Below are 23,199 nucleotides of genomic sequence, written 5' to 3'. Positions count from 1 at the left end.
AACTGCGGCAAACCGAACTGCTTGTACTGCGCAAAAAAAATTGTGGAAAGTGTGTTGCTGATAAACAACAAACATAATACAAGTGTGTTTTAAGCAATGGGAAATCTAGGATGGAATGTAACAATGTCAAAAGGATAGTTGCTTCTCACCATATAGTGGAGATGCTGAGTCATAGATAGGCAAAATGAAAATACTGTCACAAAGTGAGCTTTTTGCCAAAAAGAGCTTTGTTGAAGGTGCATTTGGGTGGTTAGATGGAGGGAGGCGTGGTGGTGGTAGCGGTACAGAAAATAAGGAAAAACACTGACGGTTCATTGCTGGAATAGAGAGCTGTATAGTGCTGGAATTTTCCTTAGACATCTAGCCACTTTCCTGTTCCCATTCCATCATTACACAACCCTCTTTTCCACCAATGCACCTCCACTGTCTTTTTACTTCTCTCCTGTTCTGGTGTGCCCTCCTCCCCCTCTGCCCTCCATCTAACCTCCCGTTTGCACTTAGCTGCCCTACCCTCTCTCCACCTCCTCCCTGTCCACTCTCACAAGCAGCACTACCCTACCCTGATGTCCATCCCCCTCCCTGCCCCAGCCGCCTCCTTATCCACATCACCCAGTTGCCTCTCTCATCATACATGCTGCTCCTGCTCGCACTTAGGCCTCAGCCGCCAGCGACTGTGGTGTGTGTGTGTGTGTGTGTGTGTGTGTGTGTGTGTGTGTGTGTGTGTGTGTGTGTTGTCTATAAACATTCACTATGTGTGACACATTTTATATTTTAAAAATGTTAGCTGCAAGTGTGACATACATAATTTGAATATATAAGAAAAGAAATTGTATTATGAGAAGGAAAGTTGCTACTCACCATATAGTGGAGATGCTGAGTCGCAGATAGGCACAACCAAAAGACTCACTATTATAGCTTTTGACCATTAAGGCCTTTGTCAACAACAACAACAACAAACACACACACACACACACACACACACACACACACACACACACACACACGCACACACACATATACACACATACACACACACACGCGCGCGCGCACAACTGCAGTCTCACGCAACTGAAACCACACTTCAGTTGTCTGAGACTGCAGTCGTGTGAGAGTTGCATTTGTGTGTGTGTGTGTGTGTGCGTGTGTGTGTGTGCGTACGTGCATATGTGTGCCTATTGTTGACGAAGACCTTAATGGCCGAAAGCTATAACAGTGGGTCTTTTTGTTGTGCCTATCTGCGCCCCAGCATCTCTGCTATATAGTGAGTAGCAACTTTCCTTCTCATAATATTATTACATTCCATCCTGGATTTTCCACTGTTTGAGAAAAGAAATAGTGTATTATGTCACAAGGAAAATTGTGGTCTCTAACACACTGTAAAGTTAACATTAAAATATGAACCTATCCTTGAAATTTTCCAGAAATTGGTTTCTGTTTCTCATTCTCAGTTGTTTATGAAAGACTGGCATGCGATAGAATTAATTATTAAAAGTGTAGTTCTAGATTTTTGAGAATTGTGGGGAAGTTCACTTTTTTGGGACACTACTTGCATTTTTTCTGTAATACTCTCCTTATGATTAACATTTTGCATTTTTTTCCTGTCATATGTTTGACAATATATGTTGTAACTAGCCAGTTCCAATAAACAAAAAAAGTTATAACAATATAGTATAATTTGGTAGTTAGTTTAACTTCTGGAGCCTGACAGACACCTTGTTACAAAATCATATGATACTAGTTAAGAGTTAATTAGTATAGATCATTGACTTGTATGGAAATTTAAAGTTTGAAGTTACTGCTCTGAAATGTCTGAATTTACTGAGTGTTGCAGACTGATGTGAATGATTTTTATCAGGAAATACAGCTATTTCCTCACAGCACTTTCTATTCAAGAGTTAATTCAAAAATTGTAGGACAAACTCGGGCACTTTCATACAATATTTGTATGGACAGGTCTAAATATATACAAAATAATGTTTTCCTTTATCCTCTTACAGCCATTACTGCAAAATATTCCTTGCACCTTTTGCATATATCACCTGAAATAAAGAAAGCTTTACAATAATTTATTCAAAAAATATCAACATTTTATTAATTTAATAAAGTGCATGTAACACACAACAAATGTGATAATACCTGCTCTTGTGGAGCTTTAACAGTATTTGTGGAATGTTGGGACAAATAAAAAGAAGAAAAAATAAACAGGCCAATTAAATAAGTATTACATAATACTGACATCCATACCAAATTCACAAAACAACCATTACAGTCTGTAACATGTAAGCTTTAAAAAATATATCATTTGTGTATCTGTCTTTGTAAATAACCATAAAAATAGTAAAAAAGAATACTACACTATAATTTCAGCTAAGTTCTTTGCAAAATAACTTATCTGTGACTGCAGAAAACAAGAACTATGAATAACAGTTTCATTGTTCTTAATGGAACTGTTCAGTGGAGTGCCCAGTTCTGGCTGCAGTGAAACATTTGTGGCAAGATCCACAGACACTTTAGTGACCATCTTTGTTGATAATCACAAATGAAGGAACAGTTTTCAACATTCTATTTTCTGAGCATTAAATGTTTTCATGTTGTATATTTGCATGCCATAGTCTAATAATTCTGTATATATTTTCTGGTATTAATACTTGGATTTCAATCCATATTTAAATGCAAGAGGTATGAGGACTTCTTCAGTTAAGTATCACTGCCCATCAAAACAAAGCCATGGCATTTCCATTACAATATTCAAATACTTATGACCAATGTTGTTGTAAATACCTTTTTACATTTACAGATATATCCTTCACTTATGCTGTACAGGAGTTATAAGTAACAAATTATTTTCGATAGATGAAGGGCACCTACTTCAGCAGTTGAATCTGAATTAATAAAGTTCGACAACCATACAATACAGTAAACAATATTGCATTCTGAGCTTTGTTGTAAGGAACAATAGCATACGGAGAAAGAGTACCAGAATGTGAACTACATAATAAAAAAAGAGCAAATGTCCCACAATACTGCATCAAGAAAGGTTAACAAATACGTAGATAACAGGTACCCAATAACTGAATTCAATTACTTTTGACTCTGCCACAGTCTCTAAAACATTTTATAAAATTTAGCATTCTGTTTCTAGGCACTGCCTCTTATTTTCTATATGTCCTTTAACACATATGTGGCTTCAAAATTTTGCTTTATATGTATTAACTGAGTCACAGCTGATAAGAGGACTTGTTATCTACTTGAATATGGTCAGTGAACCTCATTTTCAGTGCTATCAACTCAGCTCATTTGATTGGAGTGTTTACGGCAATCTTCAAAAACTTTTATTGCTGACAGATACAGATTTCACAGTTGTAACCAATAACGACTGCTACTTTTACTGATATGTTTCAAAGTCAGTCTGTATTCTGACTAAAATTTAAAATATTGCTTCCCGTCAATTTTTATTATCATTTTTTCTCAACCAATACAAGATTCAACCATACCAAACTAACTTGCTGCTGTAGTTCAATGATGGAGGAACATTTATCAAATTTTTAAAACAATTATGTGTAAGGTTTTAAACATTTCCTTCTCCAGCACATGCAGACGAGATTTAGGGATAGTTTTAGAACAACTTTTATGCTGTAATGATGCGCCCAAAATGTGTGGAAGCCCAATATAGATCATTTTACAACAGAAATACAGATCTGCCACACAATTTGTGACTGAGATATGGTTTTCCTCCCCAAAACAGCTTATCACTTCCAAAAAATGTAAAAGTGAACTTGCATGAGGAAGCAATTTTACGCTTTTTAGATATGACCAGAATATTACCGTTCCAGTGATTACATCTCAGAAATAGAAAGTTTGTTTTAGTTATTTTTAACAATCAGATCAATAATTAATATTTGCATAAAAATAACAAGTCCCACATAAATTTATTTGTTATGTTCATGGAAAAGTGCACTTGGCACACACATTTCATTCTTGAAGATTAAATAACACAACATGAAATTCAATCTTAACATTCACACCTTTTGTCACATTATAAATTGTATTTGTCACTTTAGATTTTCCATTTAATAATGAGATTGTGTTGACAGTAGAATTACCAATGCCCAATGCTATTAAGTACAAAATTTTCAATTAAAATGTTCAATAGATATGGAGCAGGGAGTGGCCTTCCACTGCTACGAGCTTCTGGCTTTGTGCTGCTACACAGTCATCAGTTTCCTTTGCACACTGTTGATGATGCAGAAAATCACCATTCTTTATTACATCCATTTGTCAAATACAGCTTCTGTAGACTCCAGACATAAGAAGTCTTTTCCTCTCCAAAACCACTTCTGTAATTTTGAGTATCAGAAAATGCAGTCTCCAATCCAGTTAAACTGAGAAGGATGAGGCACACACGGAGTGTAAAAACATAAGTATTTACCATCACACGTCAGAATACTTCAGGCACATATAACAGCTGCACAGGCAGTCAACAGAAATACTGCAACAGCAGGGTGTACGTTTGTCAATATTTCACTGTTGTTCTTTCTGTTGCAGATCTGCCATGAGTACCGACTGCAGGTAAGGATTTCTTTTTTCAGTTTTAGTGTAAGCTTGTAGCACACACTGGAAGGCATCAGGGGGCAGCCTGTGCGTGGTGTCAGATTCATCCCTGCTACTGTCGCTACCGTGAGGCAGATGCCTGCCAGCGAAACTTTCCCTTCATTATCCACTGCTGTCCAAGGGAACTGTCACATGGCAGCAGCAAAGGTTGGCTCTGGTCCCGTGGATCCGGTTTTGACAAGCAGTGCCCCGTGTTCACATGCTTGATTGTCCGATCCTGGAAATAGTAATATCTACATATTAGTTTCACTTTAACCATAAGCTGTATGAACAATGAAAGACAGAACCACTACACATTACTTAAAGCTTTGTCCAAAGATTATCTGTATTAATACTGAAGCCAGATTAAAGGTGGGCTGCAGGGCATGTCTACTCTGCAATTCAAACTACTGCATCTGGAAGAGGGTTCACTGAACCACTTGCACACTATTTCTCAAATATTCCACTCTCAAATAATGCGAAAGAAGAACAAACACTTAAATCTTTCCACGCTAGCTCCGTTCCCTTATTTTATTACAATGATCATTTCTCCCTATGTAGGCAGGTGTCAAGTCAACAGACAGAAACCCTTCTGTTTTAACGATTGCCACCCCAACTCAGGTTCATATCTGACACACACACACACACACACACACACACACACACACACACACACACACACACCTATGTCACAATAATACAAAATGATGACCTCCTTTGAATTTTTTTCGATGACCTCCACCAATTGTATCTGGTACGGATCTCATGCTGTGCAGCAACATTCCAGTAGAGAACAGACAAGGGTAGTGTAAGCAGTCTCTTCAGTAATATTCTTCCAAGCATTCTACCAATAAAATGCAGTCTTCAGCTCGCATTCCCAATGATATATTCTACATGATCATTCAAAGTTTGGTGATTCTTAATTGTAAAGTCTGCGCATTTAGTTGAATTGACAGCCTTTAGGTTTGTGAGATTTATTGTGTGACCAAAATTTAATGGATTTCTTTTAATGATCATGTGGATGACTCCACACTTTTCATTATTTAGAGTCAATTGCTACTTTTTGCACCATATACATTTATTATCTAATTATTTTGCAATTCGTTCTGATCTTCTGATGATTTTACTAGATGATACATGACAGATTATCAGCAGACAGTCTAAGAGGGCTGCTCAGATTGTCTCCTAATTCATTTATAAATTTTCAGAAACAACAGAGGGCCTGTAACGCTTCCTTGGGAAAAACCAAATTATCTCTTCTGTTGCTCTCAAAGACTTTCCATCAACTACTATGAACTGTGACCTTTCTGACAGGTAACAATAAATCTAGCTGCGCAACTGAGATGGTACTCCATGGCAAGCGATTTGATTAGAAGTAAATTGTGAGGAATGGTGTCAAAAGCAGATGAAAAGGAAGATGGACTGAAGATTGATGGAGAGGGGGGAGGTTTAGTTCAAATCGAACATTAAAAATATTTGAGACATGAGTGTCTATTTGCTAACCATTGAGACAGTAAACATAAGCTTACTAAGATAGAAAATGTGAGTTAGTATTTAGCAGTCAGAAGTTAGAAAAGTCTGTGTTAGACAATGAAGCACTTAAGCATCAACCACTTCCCTACACCTATAACCTTGATAAACATCTTTTATAAAAACTGTTTTACAAAATCTGACAATGTAATGTGTGTGCTTCCATAAAATCTTTTGTAAAAATTTCACACTGGCTTAAAAGAAGTGGATAAAAACACCTTAGTCTGGCAACATCTGTAATGAATCATTTCATTGGTCCCCATTTTGTTGATAGTGCTGTAAGTACCTACACTTCCTAAGAGATATGCTACTGCAGTTATTGGAAGACATTCCCTACATATCAGGCAATCCACATGATGTAAGATGATATATGGTATCAAATAATGCATCTCCCATCCTATTCACACAGATCTTCTAAACAAAGCATTTGGATACTGTTGGATCATTTGTTCAGGACACACTAAATGGTCCGCACACTCACCTAACTTAACTCTTCAAGACTTTTATCAACGAGGAAAATTAAAATACAATCTCTATGCCAATGACTGCTGAAGACATGACTTGCTATATAACACGGGCCCATACTGCAATAAGCCTAGGTGAAATTCAATGTACAGTGTGGTCCCTTCAGAATCGCTGCATAATTCTTATCAAAGTTCTGAGTCAACATTTTGAGCACTTGAAATGATAATAATAATAATAATAATAATAATAATAATAATAAGCACACAAACCTTGCCTGAATTATGTATTTGTTGGCATGTGATATGGTAGGCAGATGTTTGTAAGATCTCTCTTCCTGACAACTGGACAGGGGTTAGCAGTGCTGTTATCTTTTTTGTATTTGATCAGTTAAACATGTCATGTTACTGATGTCCTCTTCAAAGGTTCATTCCAATGTCACAGATCAAATTTTACAGAACCACAAAAAAAGTTGCTTTCATAATTTGGCTGTTATGAATATTAAAAACTGCTTGTACATGACAGAAAAATTGCCACATTATGTGATCTGCCTAAGCAAAAACAGCATCTTGATATATTTACTCATTCTGGATACATTTTGGGTGGCTTGTCTTAGCTACCTCACCCTGTATACATCACTCCATCTCTATGACCTAACTGAAGTGTGAGTTGTCAGCGGGAGTTCTTAACAGTTATATGCAGACATTACACTGCGAGATATAAACAGTTCACAATGACACCTGGGAAACATAATCCATGGATGAACCTCCATCCTCACCTGTGTATGATAAACCCATGCCTGGTTACCACCCATACCGTGGCAACGGACAAGCATCACAGGTCCCTTGCGACTCGATGCATCTAGGCAGTTGTCATCAGACATAATTTGCTGACGTTTCGTGTATGCGAATACCTGCAGGAAGAAAAATTTAATGCAGTTCTTTTAAAAAGCATATACTTTTTAAAGAAGTGTTGGTAGTATGATGTAACACATAATACGCTTATTACATTTTTACAATAACATCAGAGATGGCACTTCACAAAGTTGATGTTCTCAATAATGTTGAAATATACTTCACCTGATTGCCTCCAAGACCATGGCAGTAACTCATTCCAACTTTCTCACCTCCTTTCCGTCCCAACGTATCAAGACAGTTCTGCGTTTCTGCATTTCTCACCTTAAGTGGGAAAAAAGTTCACTTTTAAACTCATAACAGTGATAGCTTTGTACATTAACTTATTCAGAAAAGGGTGAGTAAATACAAGAAAGTTGGACTATTGCAAATAATTTGAATTATGGCTAAATAACCTATATTCCATGAGGTTAAAAAAACTGATTTTATATTCTCAAGCAAATTTTGTTTCTTTCCCACATACAGTTAAAGCCAGATTTTTGTCAAATCAGTAGTTTTCAGATTATAGTGTGTTCTCTGGAAAGTTTTCATATTGTTGCAAATGTTCTCTCCTCATGGATGAATCTAGTTTCCAAACACAGATATCATAAAAATAGACTATTATGTGCATTTATTGTGGCAAAGACTTTTACTCCAACTTCAACAGAATTTCTTTTTTGCAAACTGTAAACAACAAAAAGAATGTTGATGCAGTCACTATAATGTAGCTTTATTCAAGTAAAGGTCTTAATTTAACTGTTTGTTTTCGTTAACTATTATTCGTGGCATAGATTTATAAAGGTGACAAATGCCTTTAATTTACCATCTTTAAAAGTCCTCTGATAACTATTTGGTACCAGCTGCAGTGTAACCAATAATGGAAGCTGCCAAGAATGATGGAATATATGCTGATAGTGATGGATACAGCCTGTACGAATTGTATGGTTCCATGTTCCACACCAGCATTATAATTTAAAAGGGATTACTATCCACTGTGATATTTAAGGTTGCATTTAGAGTTCTGTGAGAAAGATTACTAGTAAGTATTTCATTAATTTTAGAGGCTGTTGCTGAGGTATTTTTGAATTATAACTCTGTCATCCCTGTACATACGAGGCCAGTTCAAAAAATTCTGGAACATAGTCCACAAATTTTTTCTTTACTTACCTTTTACTTATGGTGCACGGTCTACTTCAAAATACTGCTCTACAACTGATACACCGCTCCCAATGCCACTCCCACTTCCGGAAGCAGTCTTGGTATGCTTCCTGCTGGACTGCACAAAGTGCCGCCTGCAGTTTATCTTTTATCTCATCTATCATTGCAAATATTCATCCTTTCAATGGGGTTTCAACTTTGGAAATAAAAAAAAAAAAAATAAAAAAAAAAACTGCAGAGGCCAGGTCTAGAGAGTAAGGAGGATGAGGCAGCACATGATTTCGTTTTTTGTGCAATAGTCAAGAATGAATGTGCAGGTGCATTATCGTGATGCAAGAGCCGTGAATTGTCTCACCACATTTCAGGCCATTTGCTTCTCACATTTTCTCACAGACATCGCAACACGTCCCGATAGCACCAACTATAAACAGTTTGTCCCTGTAGCACGAATTCACACTGAACTAATCTTTCAAAGTCAAAGAAAACTACTAGCCTGGCTTTGACATTTGACCTGATAACACCACCTTTTTTTGGTCTTGGAGAACCTTTCCCAACCCATTGTGATGACTGAATCTAGGTCTCAACATCATAACCATAGACCCATGTCTTGCCACCAGCTACGATTCTCTTAAGGAACATCTCGTTCTCATTTGTGCAATCAAAAAGCTCTTCGCAGATTGTGACGCCAAGATCTTTCTGATCTTGACTCACAAGCCACGGGATGAACTTGGCTGCAGCACGATGCATTCCGAGGTGCTGTGTAAGGATTTTATGACATGATCCAACTGAAACGGTCTATTCTTCTGCAGGCTCTTAGACAATCAATCTTTGACTGGCATGCACAATTTTTTTGGGATACAACATGTAGACAACCTCGTAGATGGTGAACCCCAGGCAATGCTGTAAAATGGGACAGCAGCAAAAAGTCTACATAACTACAGTGGCTGGACACCCTAATGCCTCCCGGCCCACACAAAGGCAAATGGAGGATGCAAGGAATTCTGACATGCAGAGACTGAATGCATGTCATTTCAACACAGAAGGCTACACAAGGACAAAGGGTGAAATCCTTGAAAAAAATCTTAGCGAGAGAACAAGTAAGTGTCGTATTTCTACAAGAGACCCACCTCATAGATGAATATCAACCAACTCAAAATACCTGGTTTCACTAATGAGAGCTACATTGGCCACGACAAATGTGGTGTGGCCACCCTAGTGAAGAATGATATCTTAGACACAAAAATGGCACCAGAACATACAATAGACATAAAACTGGGAGAATTGAAACTGTATAATGTCTATAAACCTCCTACACAGAAATGGTCCATGGAAAACTTGCCCAAGGCTAACCACCCAGCAGTTTATGCTGGCAATTTTAGCTCCCAACATACCAGATGGGACTACCCGAGTTCCACAGATGAAGGTATTGGACTAAATGACTGGGCAGACAACCAGGACCTACACTTCCTGTTACCGTAAGGACAAAGTGACCTTCAAATCAAAGGCTTGGGGCACTGATGATGATGTTTGGTTTGTGGGTCGCTCAACTGCATGGTTATCAGCGCCCGTACAATTACCCAATCTTTTGCTCAGTCCAATTTCGCCACTTTCCTGGATGATGATGAAATGATGAGGACAACACAAACACCCAGTCATCTCGAGGCAGGTGAAAATCCCTGACCCCGCCGGGAATCGAACCCGGGACCCCGTGCTCGGGAAGCGAGAACGCTACTGTGAGACCACGAGCGGCGGACAAGGCTTGGGGCACAACATCCACACCCAACCTGACCTTCGTCATATGTGGAGCAACAGGCATACCCGTGCAAGCAACGAGGAGGGTCCTTAAGGCTTTTCCACAGAGCCAGCACAAACCAGTAATAGTAGAGATCTGACTGTCAATTCCAGTCATAAGAAGCCCTCCAATTCCCCACTGAAACCTCAGAAAAGCTGACTGGAATAAAAACCGATCCTATGTCAAGACGATGATAAATCGGATACCGCCAAAACCTGAGAACTACAAAAGAGTCACTAAACTGGTACACAAAGCAGCCTTAAATGCTATTCCATGAGGGTCAAGGAAGGAACACAACCCCTGCTGGATGAAAGAGTGCGAAACACTAGCAGAGGAATTTGAGAAGTGTGGGGACACTGAGACTCTGTACGAACTGATAAACACTATGAATGAGGAACAAAGGAGTAGATGGAAAGAGGCAATGGAAAATCTAGATTTCACCCATTCTAGCTGAAAGAGCTGGGATCTGTTGAGGAAATTAGGCAGTACTACAGTGCCTCAGAGGCCGTCTCTTGGCACAAGTGCTTCTGAGATATCAGCTGTCCTGAAACACTCCTCCAAAATCCAACTAAAGGCAGGCGAAAAGAAAGAGGTTTCCAGAAACATGAACAATTTATTAGTCAATAATCCAACCAACATGGACATTGGGAAAGAAGTGGAGACAGAAGAGATTACTCAAGCTCTGAAGCTATTGAAGAAAGAAAAGCAACCGGACCTGACGAGATCCTGCCAGAATTCTTGAAGGAACTGGGAACTCTAGGAAGAAGGTCCCTTGCAAAATTCTGCATGGAATGTATCAATACGGGTGCTCTCCCCAAGATTTGGAAAGAAGCAAAAGTCATCACTGTGCTGAAATCCTGAAAGACTGGAGATAACCCAAAGAACTACAGACCAATATCCCTGCTACGTACCTCCTATAAATTTTTTGAGAGAATATTACTGACTAGATTAACTCTGTAAATTGACACTAACCTTCCAACATACCAAGCCTGTTTTTGAGCAAGCAGAAATTGTTGCAATCAAGTGCTGTCCCTTACAACCAACATAGAGAAAGGCTTCCAAAACAAGATGAAAAGCTAACTAGAATCATAAAATGCAGACAGACCTACACACTACTCAAGAACATGTTAACAGGCAGGAAAATCAAAGTCTCACTTCATGGCACAAACAGCAAGAGCATGATTCTGAATAATGGTCTGCCACAGAGTTCGGCACTAGCACCTGCTCTCTTCAACCTGTATATAGCTGATATGCCAGAAACCAAATCACGTAAATTTGCACACGCTGATGACCTGGCTATTGCGTACCAAAATAAAAATTTCAATGATCTCGATGAAACAATGAATGCAGACTTGGAAGTCCTGAACACATATTACTCCAAGTGGCACCTACACCCAAACCCCAACCAGCACAATAATGCATCTTAACAACAGAAAAGCACATACCAAATTACAGCTTTCTATGAATGGACAGCAGATCAGACACGAGAATAAGCCTAAATGTTTGGGTGTGAAACTAGATAGCGCTCTAACATACAACGCACACCTAGAAGACACAAAACAGAAACGAAAATTCCGCAATGCTATTCTCTCGAAACTGGCTGGAACGACATGGGTTGTGGGGCGAGCACTTTGAGGACATCACCACTAGCTCTTGTCTACAGCATAGCTCACTACTGCTCACCAGTCTGGATGAGAAATGTACACACAGCTAAAGTGGACGTCCAGCTGAGGGAGAATATGTGAATAACCTCTGGAACACTCAGGACCACTCCCTGTGCCTGGCTCCCTGTCCTAGCCAACATAGCGGCCCCTGATATCAGGCAGTCACAGCTAGCCTAAGAACACACTAAAAAATCCTAGACAATCTGGACCTCCCTATCCAGAAAGATCTAACAGCTACAAACAGGCTTAAATCCAGGACAGCTTTCTGGAAGCTTCAAGGCTTCAACTGAAAACAACTTGGAAGCAACTATGGGCTGCAAGTGAGCACAAGAACTGCAATTTGGTGGACGATCCCAACAAGAAGATTGGAGGACTCAACCTCCCAAGGAAACTGTGAACAACTTTGAACCGCCTAAGAACAGGTGTCGGCAGACGCAAGCAACTAATGAAGAAATGGGGCTTGTAGGACAGTCCTGAATGTGTGTGTGGTGAAACCCAAACAATGGACCATTTACTCGTGTATGAATATGATGGTGATTTGAAAGACATACACAGACTCAGTGGCTCAGCCTTTGGTAAGTGGTTGGAGAGTATTTGTAATGTTGTATAGTATTATAAGAGCACCTGTAAAGAGTATTGTTACCATAGTATATTGTAATTAATGTAAGAATGATTGCCTTTGTATATGCCGAACGAGTAAATAATGCACAATTTTGTTGACATACTTGACATGAGTGTCATCAATAGAAGTTGAAGGGCAACCTGAAAAAGTTTTGTCTTTAACTTCCGTCCGGCCATTTTTAAACCATGTGAATTATTCATAACACTAAATATGTCTTCAGCATTTAGCACATTAGGCTTCCTGCACCACTTAGCGTGTCTCTGAAAATGTTTTCTTGAATTTCTCGCAAAATTTAATGAGGATGCGTTACAGCAATCAACAATAACTAACAGATACATAACAAAGAAACTTCCGGCAGTTACACGCTAAATATAGGCCTGTGCAGGAATGCAACTGCATTTTGCCCCAACACACAATTGGCAAGAAATTACGAATGTTCTGATATTTTTTGAACAGACCTCGTATACTCCATCGTTACATAATTTGTTGTTGACAATACTGACTTGTGCAGAAGGAATTGCACATTTCATTCAGTGAACAACAACAACACAATGGTTTGCACTTAATCAACATACAGAAAGGTGTGTACTATTTAGCAAGTTTCATGTTCAACTGGTTTGCAACAGAACTAAAAAAACGGTGATGAACCCGAAGTGTTCAAACTCTAGTTAAAAGTTTCTTGGTGGCACATTCTTTTTACCCAGTGCAGAAGTTCCTCACAGTAGTTGAGAAAATTCCTCAATGTGTTATTTATTTGCCGACGCTCTCAAAAATTTTAAATGTTTTATTAATTTTCTTTGTAAGTATTGGTATCATAATTCTATAAACTATGCGCTGACTCAGTCCATGACCAAGAAGCTTTGCCTCTGGTGGTCCCACAAATACAGACAAATAAATAAATACATAAAATTGACTTTTGAGCCTACAAAACAACACACTGACCCAATGTCAACAAAATCTGAAACAATGTGTACCTGCTACACCAAGCCCTCATCAGCTGTGATTTTTTTATGTTATCAAAAGAAATATGCTCACTGTTCAATAGAAATGTCTAGTCATATACATTATATTTAATTATGATGATCAGAAATGAGTGGTAATTATTCTGCAATGCATATTTGACACAACAGTACTAAATACAAATTGTCCAAAATTTAAGTCTCTACATCACAGTTCCCTAGGAAAGGGTAGTGATAAAATGAGAGAAGATTAGACAACAATAGTGTTGTCAAAACATGAAGCCTGATGAGGAGGGAAACTACATGAAAAATTAAAAAATGCACGTTTCATCACCCTTCCGTAATTCATTCTTATTGGACAGAAAAATTAATTTATTACTGAAAGATACGTTTAGTGCATGATTATTGCAATAAAATAAATTTCACAACCAGAAATCAATAAAGGAAAATTATACACTTTCAGTACACAATTCGATCTGTTGCATCCAATGTAAATAAATAGATATCCACAAATAAATCTAGAAATGTCGTACTCTGAAGTTTCCATCAAGGTACCTATGTAAAAGCTATTCCATTAATGCAAACAAGAAATAGCAGGTCATTCTTCCTACACAAACATTATAATCTCCCATTGCAATCATATGTAAATGCAGACACAGCAGCAGTTCCAAAGCAATTACCGTATTTACTCGAATTTAAGCCGCACTTTTTTCCCGGTTTTTGTAATCCAAAAAACCGCCTGCAGCTTAGAATCGAGTGCAAAGTAAGCAGAAGTTCTGAAAAATGTTGGTAGGTGCTGCCACAACTAACTTCTGCCGTCGTATATATGTAGCGCTACACAGGCATGCTTTGTAGGCACAAAGATAAATACTGGTGCCAAAACCTCTGTGTCAGTAAATAAATTAAAAAAAGGGTGGAAGATGAGCTTTTTCCTCCACCCCGAGTTTCGACCACTGCATTTTCATACTTTATCCAACGAAGTAAATACAAATTCCGTATTGTTCATCTTCGAATGTAGTAGCATTTCAATGCACTACAAAAATCTGTCACGACTGTTTGTGATGTTTGTCAATATGGCCAACTCTACATTCTGAATTTTTTCCTACCTGTGAGAAGAGATGGTTGCTAATAGGAACTTTTATGAATTGTGAGTCACATGCAGTATTCTCTTCACCATAAGGATAATACGAATATAAACATTTTGCCATGTATTCTTTCGTGTTTGCTGCTACCTCATTTAAATTCTGTCTGCCTAATAAACTACGAAACTAGAATGACACAAAGCAAATGCGGAAGAATATACATATCAAGTAATGTTTATATTCGTATTATTCTTATGCCTAATAGTGATACAGTCAGAAAAGAAGCACGGCAATTGAGTAGATTTTAAAGCTAAGATGACTCTGATTTCTGTGCAGAATGTAATGTACTAAAGAGGCGTCTGCAAAGATTTTCAAACGGAGAAAAATTTTCGCTAAACTCTCATTCAGAATATCTTCTATCATACGCAGTCTATTATTTGGTTCTTGTTGATCATTATCAAAGAAAGCATCAGTGTAAGTAACAACAAATAGCAGTCTCTTGCCATTGTTTCGGTAATGAGACGATTCCTCTTTTTTTTTAAAGTGGCGGTAGCATGCACAAAAGCAAGCCATGATGCGAGCGGCGACAGGCCATAAACATTCATCATCAGAATGTGAAAAACAATGCACGACACAGTAAAACACGTATAACAAAGAGAATGGCACTTATCAGATCAAAGAAAAATAAGCAATCAATTCAAACCAGACGAAGCACGTGAAAAAGGAAGGGTATCCGTATAAATACGGATGGAGCGCCTGATGCATAGCAATGGCTACCTGGTAAAGCTTAACTGCTAAGCTTACGACTTGAACCAAACTCCTATAGCTGTTTCGTCATTCATTCGACCTAAATTGTGTCTCATATTACAATGGACCAACTTTGTTTCAATTTGGGTGGGGCCTAAAACTTTTCTCTCCCCTTGAATTTCAAGTCTCAAATTTCAGGTGCGGCTTAGATTCGGGAAATTTTTTTTCCTTGATTTCGAATCCCATTTTGCAGGTGTGGCTTAGATTTGAATGCGGCTTAGATTCGAGTTAATACAGTAGATAAATAAATTGGTTACACAATTTTCAAGTCATAAAAATAAGTAAATGAAAAATATATCAAGCATTCTTAGTAAAAATATGTGCAGCAGAATGGCCACTTTAATATGGGTCATTATATCTGATGAAAGCACTCAAAAATAAGAAATCAGACTGTTTGTTCACTATCACTCAACCTAGGTTGAACATTATGGCAGCACAACAGGAAGCAGCTCACTATTGTGATCCAATGAATACAGTGCAACCATGTTGCACTCAAGAATGTAAAAACCATTCCTAATAAACTAATCACATCATATTTTTCAGGTTAACTACTATTATACTACTCTATTAACATTATCAAAGTTGCAAGATTAGCTCTGATTAAGTACAAACCTCTCCTAGGTAGTAGTAATCAAGTGGCATCTGGGACTCAGGATATATATTTTCAAGATACCATCGGAAGCTCTTGCACTTCAGGCGTTCTCGAAGAGCTTTCCGCTCTGTCACATCACCTACATCCACTGCTCTTGCACCTGTTTGGACACACATACATGTTTTTCAGATGAATGGAAGAAAACAAGGGACATAAAATTTTACTATACTGAAATGTAAAATGCTTAAAAGACAAAAGCCGATACTGGATCCCTCTAACAGATGCAATTTAAAAAAGTTTGTTTTAAAAATATATCATAAGTTCATTATTATTATTATTATTATTATTATTATTATTATTATTATTGCTATATTTATTATTTCAATGGTAGTTTGATGCCATATTAGGAGACATATATTGTGTTTTTTAAATGAAAGCAGTTTGATGTGTGATTCCATAATATTCTGATTTTCAATGAAAATATATGATAACATAAATAGTATGGCAATCAGTGGAAGGTTAGTATGACTGACCCATATAAAATAATACAAGTAGTGTTACCAATCAAATGTTATTAATGACTAGTTGCTAAAGAAGCAGAGCACACATTTCATCACTATACATTCACAAAAAAAAGCGAGAGAGAGAAAATTTCCAACAGCAGAAACAAAAATGACACAGTGAAGATAAGTAACAGTTAAAATGTATGGTTCTGGAAATCTTTGTAAACAAATGATTTTAAGATTAACACATGACAGGAAAATCCAGGAAGGAAAATGAAAAATGTAATAAGTGACAATATAAACTCATCCCGGGGCAACACACACACACACACACACACACACACACACACACACACACACCTATAATGTCCTGATGCTGCATGTCAAGTGGTATAATTAGGAGCACAGGACTGAGAAAATGAAATGTTGTGGTGCTTGTTTGTGTTTTCTCTCTCTCTCTCTCTCTCTCTCTCTCTCTCTCTCTCTCTCTGTGTGTGTGTGTGTGTGTGTGTGTGTGTGTGTGTGTGTGTGTGTCCACTGTTCAGATCTTCACTATACATTGAGCGTTTAAAATTAGTTATTTCATTGTTTATACTTTTAGATTACATACATAAGTAGTAACATCAAAAAATTTGGACCCCCACCCCCCACATAAATATCCACACACTTGGGCACATACTAACTTTGGCATTTGCACAGACAGGTACATGAAAGTGTTTACTGAAGCAGGAAAAACAACAAACATTCAAAAGCTAGCCATTACGCAATCTTTCTGCGTGTCTGCATGTTTAGGCAATGGTTGTCTTGGCCTCATTTTTTGTAGAGTGTTTCTATCTTGCAATTTACATTATCATAATATATAAGTGTAACAGGCAGTGTTTTAGTACAAGGTGGAAAGTGGTTTGCATATAGGACTAGCCCAAAAAAGGCCAAATATGAATGTGAAAGATGTCCAGAATAAATGATTCTTTTCTTTGACCAACTATGCCTCATATTATTGGACACGGAATAGGCATCACTGCTTCTTTCACTTTCACTAGCACAAATACTGTTACGGATTTCACAAAATTCAGCAGTTATATTGTGCTGCCAAGATATGTGACAAATCTCAACATTTGCCACTTCTAATGCAGATACTAATGACTGAAACAATAAGCTGTTCCTCTACAGTTGCGAACATCCATTCAAAAATATTTGATGGCTCAGTTCTTTCTCAGTTTTTAATGTAATCCTATGATTACATAGTTGCTAAGTTTCTCCACTGCACAGATCAAATGCAGTGCATTGAAAGGACAGGAAAACAAACTTCTGGCAGTCCAATTGGTGGGGTAGGTGAGCAACCTGTATCCACTTAACTGAATCAGCAAGTCAAACCATTACATCCAAGCACAATCTTGTAGCGTACGCCAATATGAGAGGAATCTCCTACTGTGAGGACATGGGTGGTTTTCCCAACGTTGTCATAACAGTTGAATTGCTCTCACTGTAGGGTCTGAGTGATCCACTCCTCCTTTCTAACTTTGCCGAACTTACCCTTTTCCTCCTAAAGGAAGAAACTAATAGTTTCGAAAGCTAGGAATAGTTATTTCACTTTTAAAGGTAGTAGTCGAATTTCACACCTTTAAGGTAATTATCAGTGGCATTATTAATTACCTTACACATGTTGAATTCCAGTACCCTCAATTGCCCTGTATGTTTTAGGGATGTCTTTTATGAATGCAAAATGTTAAGTCAATGATATTTGAAGAGAATACAGAAAAATTACCCTGGAGTGGAATCAAACTGCTGTTCAACATTAGGAATACATGGTAATCACAAAAAGTTATTTAAGATGCCTCAAAATAAAAGTTAATTTTGTGTGTCTACTGCTCTATCAATGGAATGAAAAATATATAGGAAACTTGGGATGATTACTATCACAGTGAGACAGTTAAAAGCAGCTGACTCTATGATTAAGAGGTATGGCAATTTTGCTACATGTTCAAAATATTAGTTCAACTGAGTATTTGGTGTACAATGGATATTTTGGTGTATCTTTCATGTAACAAAAGCAGGTATCATCATATAATGCTCAGTCTTGTGTGATAAAGGCCACCGATACTTATTATTGCATCTCATGAAATTTTGTTGAGATGCAAAAGATGTAGCAGATGAATGTCCTGATAATTGAAGATTATTTGTCATTCGAAGCAATGTTTACTCTCACCTACATATGAGATGACAAAAGAAGTAGAAATTAAGTATGAAAAACATAATTTTGTTAAGATCAGATCAGCACCTACATTAGTTGGCTCCTATATTTAGAGCAGACCAATTAAATTTCAAGCGCATGAAAGAATATTTGCTATTTTGTTGTGTAAACAGATCATACCTTCTACAATGGTGCCTTCCCAAATGACATAATGTTCCAATCTCTGAATGTGTTTTTACTGGGCATGTTAGCACATGAACTAAAGAGTTGCAATTAGTGTTCTTTGTGTTTTACCATACACAAATAAATTAGAATCAAATTACAGACAGTACTACTGAAATTTTAAAAGATAATTTGCTCTACACACATTAACACAGTAAAATTTCTCAAACGTAAGTGATATAGCTTGTTAACAACCAGGTGATATAATACTTATTTTGTAGTATTAATACAATTTCAGTTTTGCTTATATTTGGTTAACAGACACAAATTAAGATGGGATTACAAAAAAATCATGCATTCATCTCTCTCTCTCTCTCTCTCTCTCTCTCTCTCTCTCTCTCTCTCATGTACACATCACATCACAAAAGCAACATATTTACTCAACTGATATAAAATATATTTATGGAAGTCAGTTTTCTACAAAGATATGAAGAAGAAAGGCACGACAAATATTAAGATACATAAATGGACCCGAAGCAATACAAATATTATATTCTTTCAAATCTTTGTTAAAGCATGCATGTTACAGATAAAGTGAAGTCATAAGCACTCTGTACTGCAATATCAAACTCCTGGAAATTTTTACACATAAAGACTGTTCAAGTGAAGCTGATTTAAGTCCATTCTGTTGAAAATTATTAGTACGCACTTCCCCAATCGGAAAATGTGCTATTTTGCAATTATTTGGTGTCTCCCATGTATACTGATGCTAACTGCTCTTTACTGTGAAGCATTTCACAGCGCTACTGACAGTCAGAACTATTTTCTGTCACTGCTAACAGTCACACAAATACAATCAGATATGTGGAGACAAGTAAGTACTATCTCGCACCACTTGCTGAAATGTAAATTGGTAAATTTAAAACAATATACCACCAAAGAAAGACAAATGAAATCATCTCCCCTGCTCATTTCCCCCCCAGTTTGGACCACAGTCAAGAGAAAATGAATGCATGTGTGTGTGTGTGTGTGTGTGTGTGTGTGTGTGTGTGTGGTAGTAGTAGTAGTAGTAGTAGTAGTAATAGTAAACAAATCAAATTCATTTTCCACCCTGTATGTGTGAGGGAACATTCAAATATACCATGCTGCAAAATTGCTGTCCACTACCCCACTCCCTGACACATAGTGCACACGATGAATTTAATTCTGGGCTCAACACTGTCCAGGAGCTTGATAGTGCAGTTTACAAAGATAGGAAGAAGCTCACAGCCTGACCTGGGTTAATGCTGTAATAAAAGTCCTTCCATTCGTCCAACCAGACCTCTGCAAGTCGTGCATTGTTGTGATTCACTATCCTAGAGGTACCACCAGGAAATGTGTAAGGAGTTGACTTGCGGAAGACGTGGCCTACGTGGGAACATGTTGCGATCTCCAGGCTACCTCCACACATCCAAACCTGGCACAGCAAAGGGAAGGCTCACTAAAATTCTGTGTGGGTATGAGGAACAGGGAGGTAAGGTAATTGTGGGAAAACCAAATTTATGGTTCTGGAATTATAGTGAAGTTAGATTTCCATGCTGAATGGGTAGAGCTCGTGCCTCAGAACAAAATCTGAAAGAACTAAAGGTATTTTACAACAATCAGAGTTTCCTGACCTTGAGATTATACAGTATACTTGAGAAAATAAGACAAATACAGATTTTCAGCACTGCAATAGAAGTAATGTGTTACCTAATTAATGGTAAGGGTAGTGGAAGCATTGTTAGTAAATTGCAGTCCACTATAGACGATGACAAAACACAAATGATATTGAATAATGAAGTGAATATTGTGCTGTTACAAAACATATATTATTCCTCAATATGTTACACTGCTACATGACACACAGTGATGAACTATGTACACCCACAAACTGCTGCCACTGAGGTCAACCAAACTGTAATCTCACAGATTTATTATTTTCTCTGCCCTGTGACTGTCAGATTGCTACAGAAAATTTTTTATCTATGTGCATCATTCATCAATTAACTAATTTTCTCAGTTATAGCCCTTTCTATACACTTTTCATTTACGTACCAGTTGCAATACTGACAAACTTACCAGCACTTAGCAGTCTTTGAATGTTTTCACTTTCTAACACACCAAACTTTACATACTGGAAGGCACAGTAAAATAATTTATACATTTTTGTATGATTTTGGTAGCTGACAGTGCAACAACTGTGAGACACACAGAAGGAGCATTTGGTTTCCTGCACAAGTATCAGAGATTACTCAAGTTCGCACTTGGATGTCCTACCAATCCCCTGCCATTAGCAGCGGCAGTATGCATTAACCTATCAAACCACAGGCTGCAAACTCTCACAAACCTCGATATAGCACAAACAAAATAAATTCTTTGTCATCATGTAAAGATAGTGCATGAAGAGAAAGTGTGTCATATTGAGAAACATGTAAAATCCAACAGGCTGCAACTACAATGTGAAGAATAGTATCAGCATTCCCATAAAACATGATGTAGCCAGCCAGACCTTACAGAGAAATGGGATATTTGTTACATTACTAAAATTATGGTGGGAGACTAGTATGTCAGTTGGCCTAGGTCCTGGCTGCCCTTCTGATATTTCACAGTACAGTAGAATGTTCCCATCTCTTAGTACTACACAATTTTTTATTATCTGTAAATGATGCTGTTTGATGTCCCAAGGAAAATCTCTTATTTACAACCTTCCCTGACACACATGTAACATCTGAGATTGTGAAAGCATGTATATCAGGTTATTTATCTAAAGACACATTTTTCTGCTGCAGTGTCTTAAGTGCTGCATTATCCTTGTTTGAAAACCCACAAAATCATCTACTATGTGAAGACCTATTTTTCACTGGAAACTAGTTTTGATCCATGAAAGATATTTGTAATCTTTTTCTTCTAGACAAATAATGGCCAAAGGTTCATTAAAAAAAGACAAACATATTTATGCAACTATGAAATAACTGAGACAGAAGCACTAACTTTGTTTTTTGCAAATGGACTGCTTATAGATAATTATTTTCACCTCAGTCCCCAGTAGAACAGAAAAGGGAATGACTAGTAGCAGCACAAGGTACCCTCTGTCATGCACTATAGTGCAGCTTATGGGGCATGTATTTGGATACAGATGTTTTTTGTGTCAAAATATTATATATGTATGACACAAATACAGATACTTGAACCTCTTGAGAGTTATACTTAATAAGTGATTTTTGCGTTGCTGATGTGGTGCATCAACTGGGAAGTTTACTAGACACTCTGTCAAGAATGGCATCAATGTCACCTGTCAGTTACATGTCTACTTCCACAGTGCTGCACCTAATAATTTAAAATAGCGATAAAAAAGAAAGTACGGGGAGAGTTACTGGACAAAAGAGACACCTGTAAGTAGCCAGATACCGCCATGGATAAATTTAGCTGTGTTTACCAAAAAGACGACGACTTGTTGATAAGCAATTCCAAATGGTGCACTTTTTCAATTGGGAAGTACAAGGGAACAACAATGAATACATCTGTTGTGATTCACAAAATAAACAGACACCTGAGAACGAAATGAAAGCTTGAACATCTCTCCTTCAAATGCCCTACTCCAAACTCATTTCGTTTTTTTCCCAATAAACAGTTACGCGGATAATAACAAAGCAAGTATAATATCAACTGTAACCCTTAAGTAGCTGCATTACTGAAGACAATTACAGAGTCCTGATGAAATGTGAATCAAATCTGATGCAGTTCTGCAAATAGTAAACTAAAATAAGCTATTCAAAAAATACTTATAGCTACCAATATACACACATAAAAGTAAACACACCATCCTAGCTTTAGGAACAACTAGTTCTGAACTACTTCACCTCTGAGAGCCAGACCTACAAACAAATCAGGGGTATTGCTACAGGAACCAGGATGGTGCTGCCCTATGCCAACATACTCAAGGGCTATATAGAAGAGGCATTTTTTCAAGACCCAGAAGATGTAACTTCTCCCTGCCTTGGTACAGGTTTAGTAACTACATCTTTGTGGTTGAGAGTCACAGTGAAGAAGAACACCTCCATTTCCTGCAAGAGCTGAACCTCTTTTCCCAGCTCAAATTCAGTTTGAAACTGAATCCCTCAACACTTAAACTAACAAATTCTCCCACAAATACCCCATAGATACTGCTCAC

The 23,199-nt window shown here is 37.6% G+C and overlaps 1 protein-coding gene across 3 annotated transcripts in view; it reads right to left on the bottom strand.

The window, feature by feature from the left end:
- Nucleotides 1–2,065: 2,065 nt before the first annotated feature.
- The window catches only part of LOC126162790 (polypeptide N-acetylgalactosaminyltransferase 5-like), a 217,469-nt gene continuing 196,335 nt past the window's right edge, over nt 2,066–23,199 (bottom strand). For 2 of the 3 annotated variants that reach the window (XM_049919508.1, XM_049919509.1), the window contains exons 8-11: nt 16,172–16,311; nt 7,662–7,760; nt 7,361–7,495; nt 2,066–4,828 (exon numbers count right to left, since the gene is read on the bottom strand). In XM_049919508.1, coding sequence (XP_049775465.1) covers nt 4,673–4,828; nt 7,361–7,495; nt 7,662–7,760; nt 16,172–16,311 — 530 coding nt within the window. In that variant the 3' untranslated portion in view covers nt 2,066–4,672. Of the gene's footprint in view, nt 4,829–7,360; nt 7,496–7,661; nt 7,761–16,171; nt 16,312–20,282; nt 20,464–23,199 lie in introns of all 3 variants that reach the window. The other variant, XM_049919507.1, reaches the window with a different exon arrangement.

This window comes from Schistocerca cancellata, chromosome 2 (genome assembly GCF_023864275.1).
Source record: "Schistocerca cancellata isolate TAMUIC-IGC-003103 chromosome 2, iqSchCanc2.1, whole genome shotgun sequence".
NCBI classification, from domain to species: Eukaryota; Metazoa; Arthropoda; class Insecta; order Orthoptera; family Acrididae; genus Schistocerca; species Schistocerca cancellata.
Note: the sequence above shows the minus strand (reverse complement) of the source record. Positions and strands in the feature narration are given on the sequence as shown.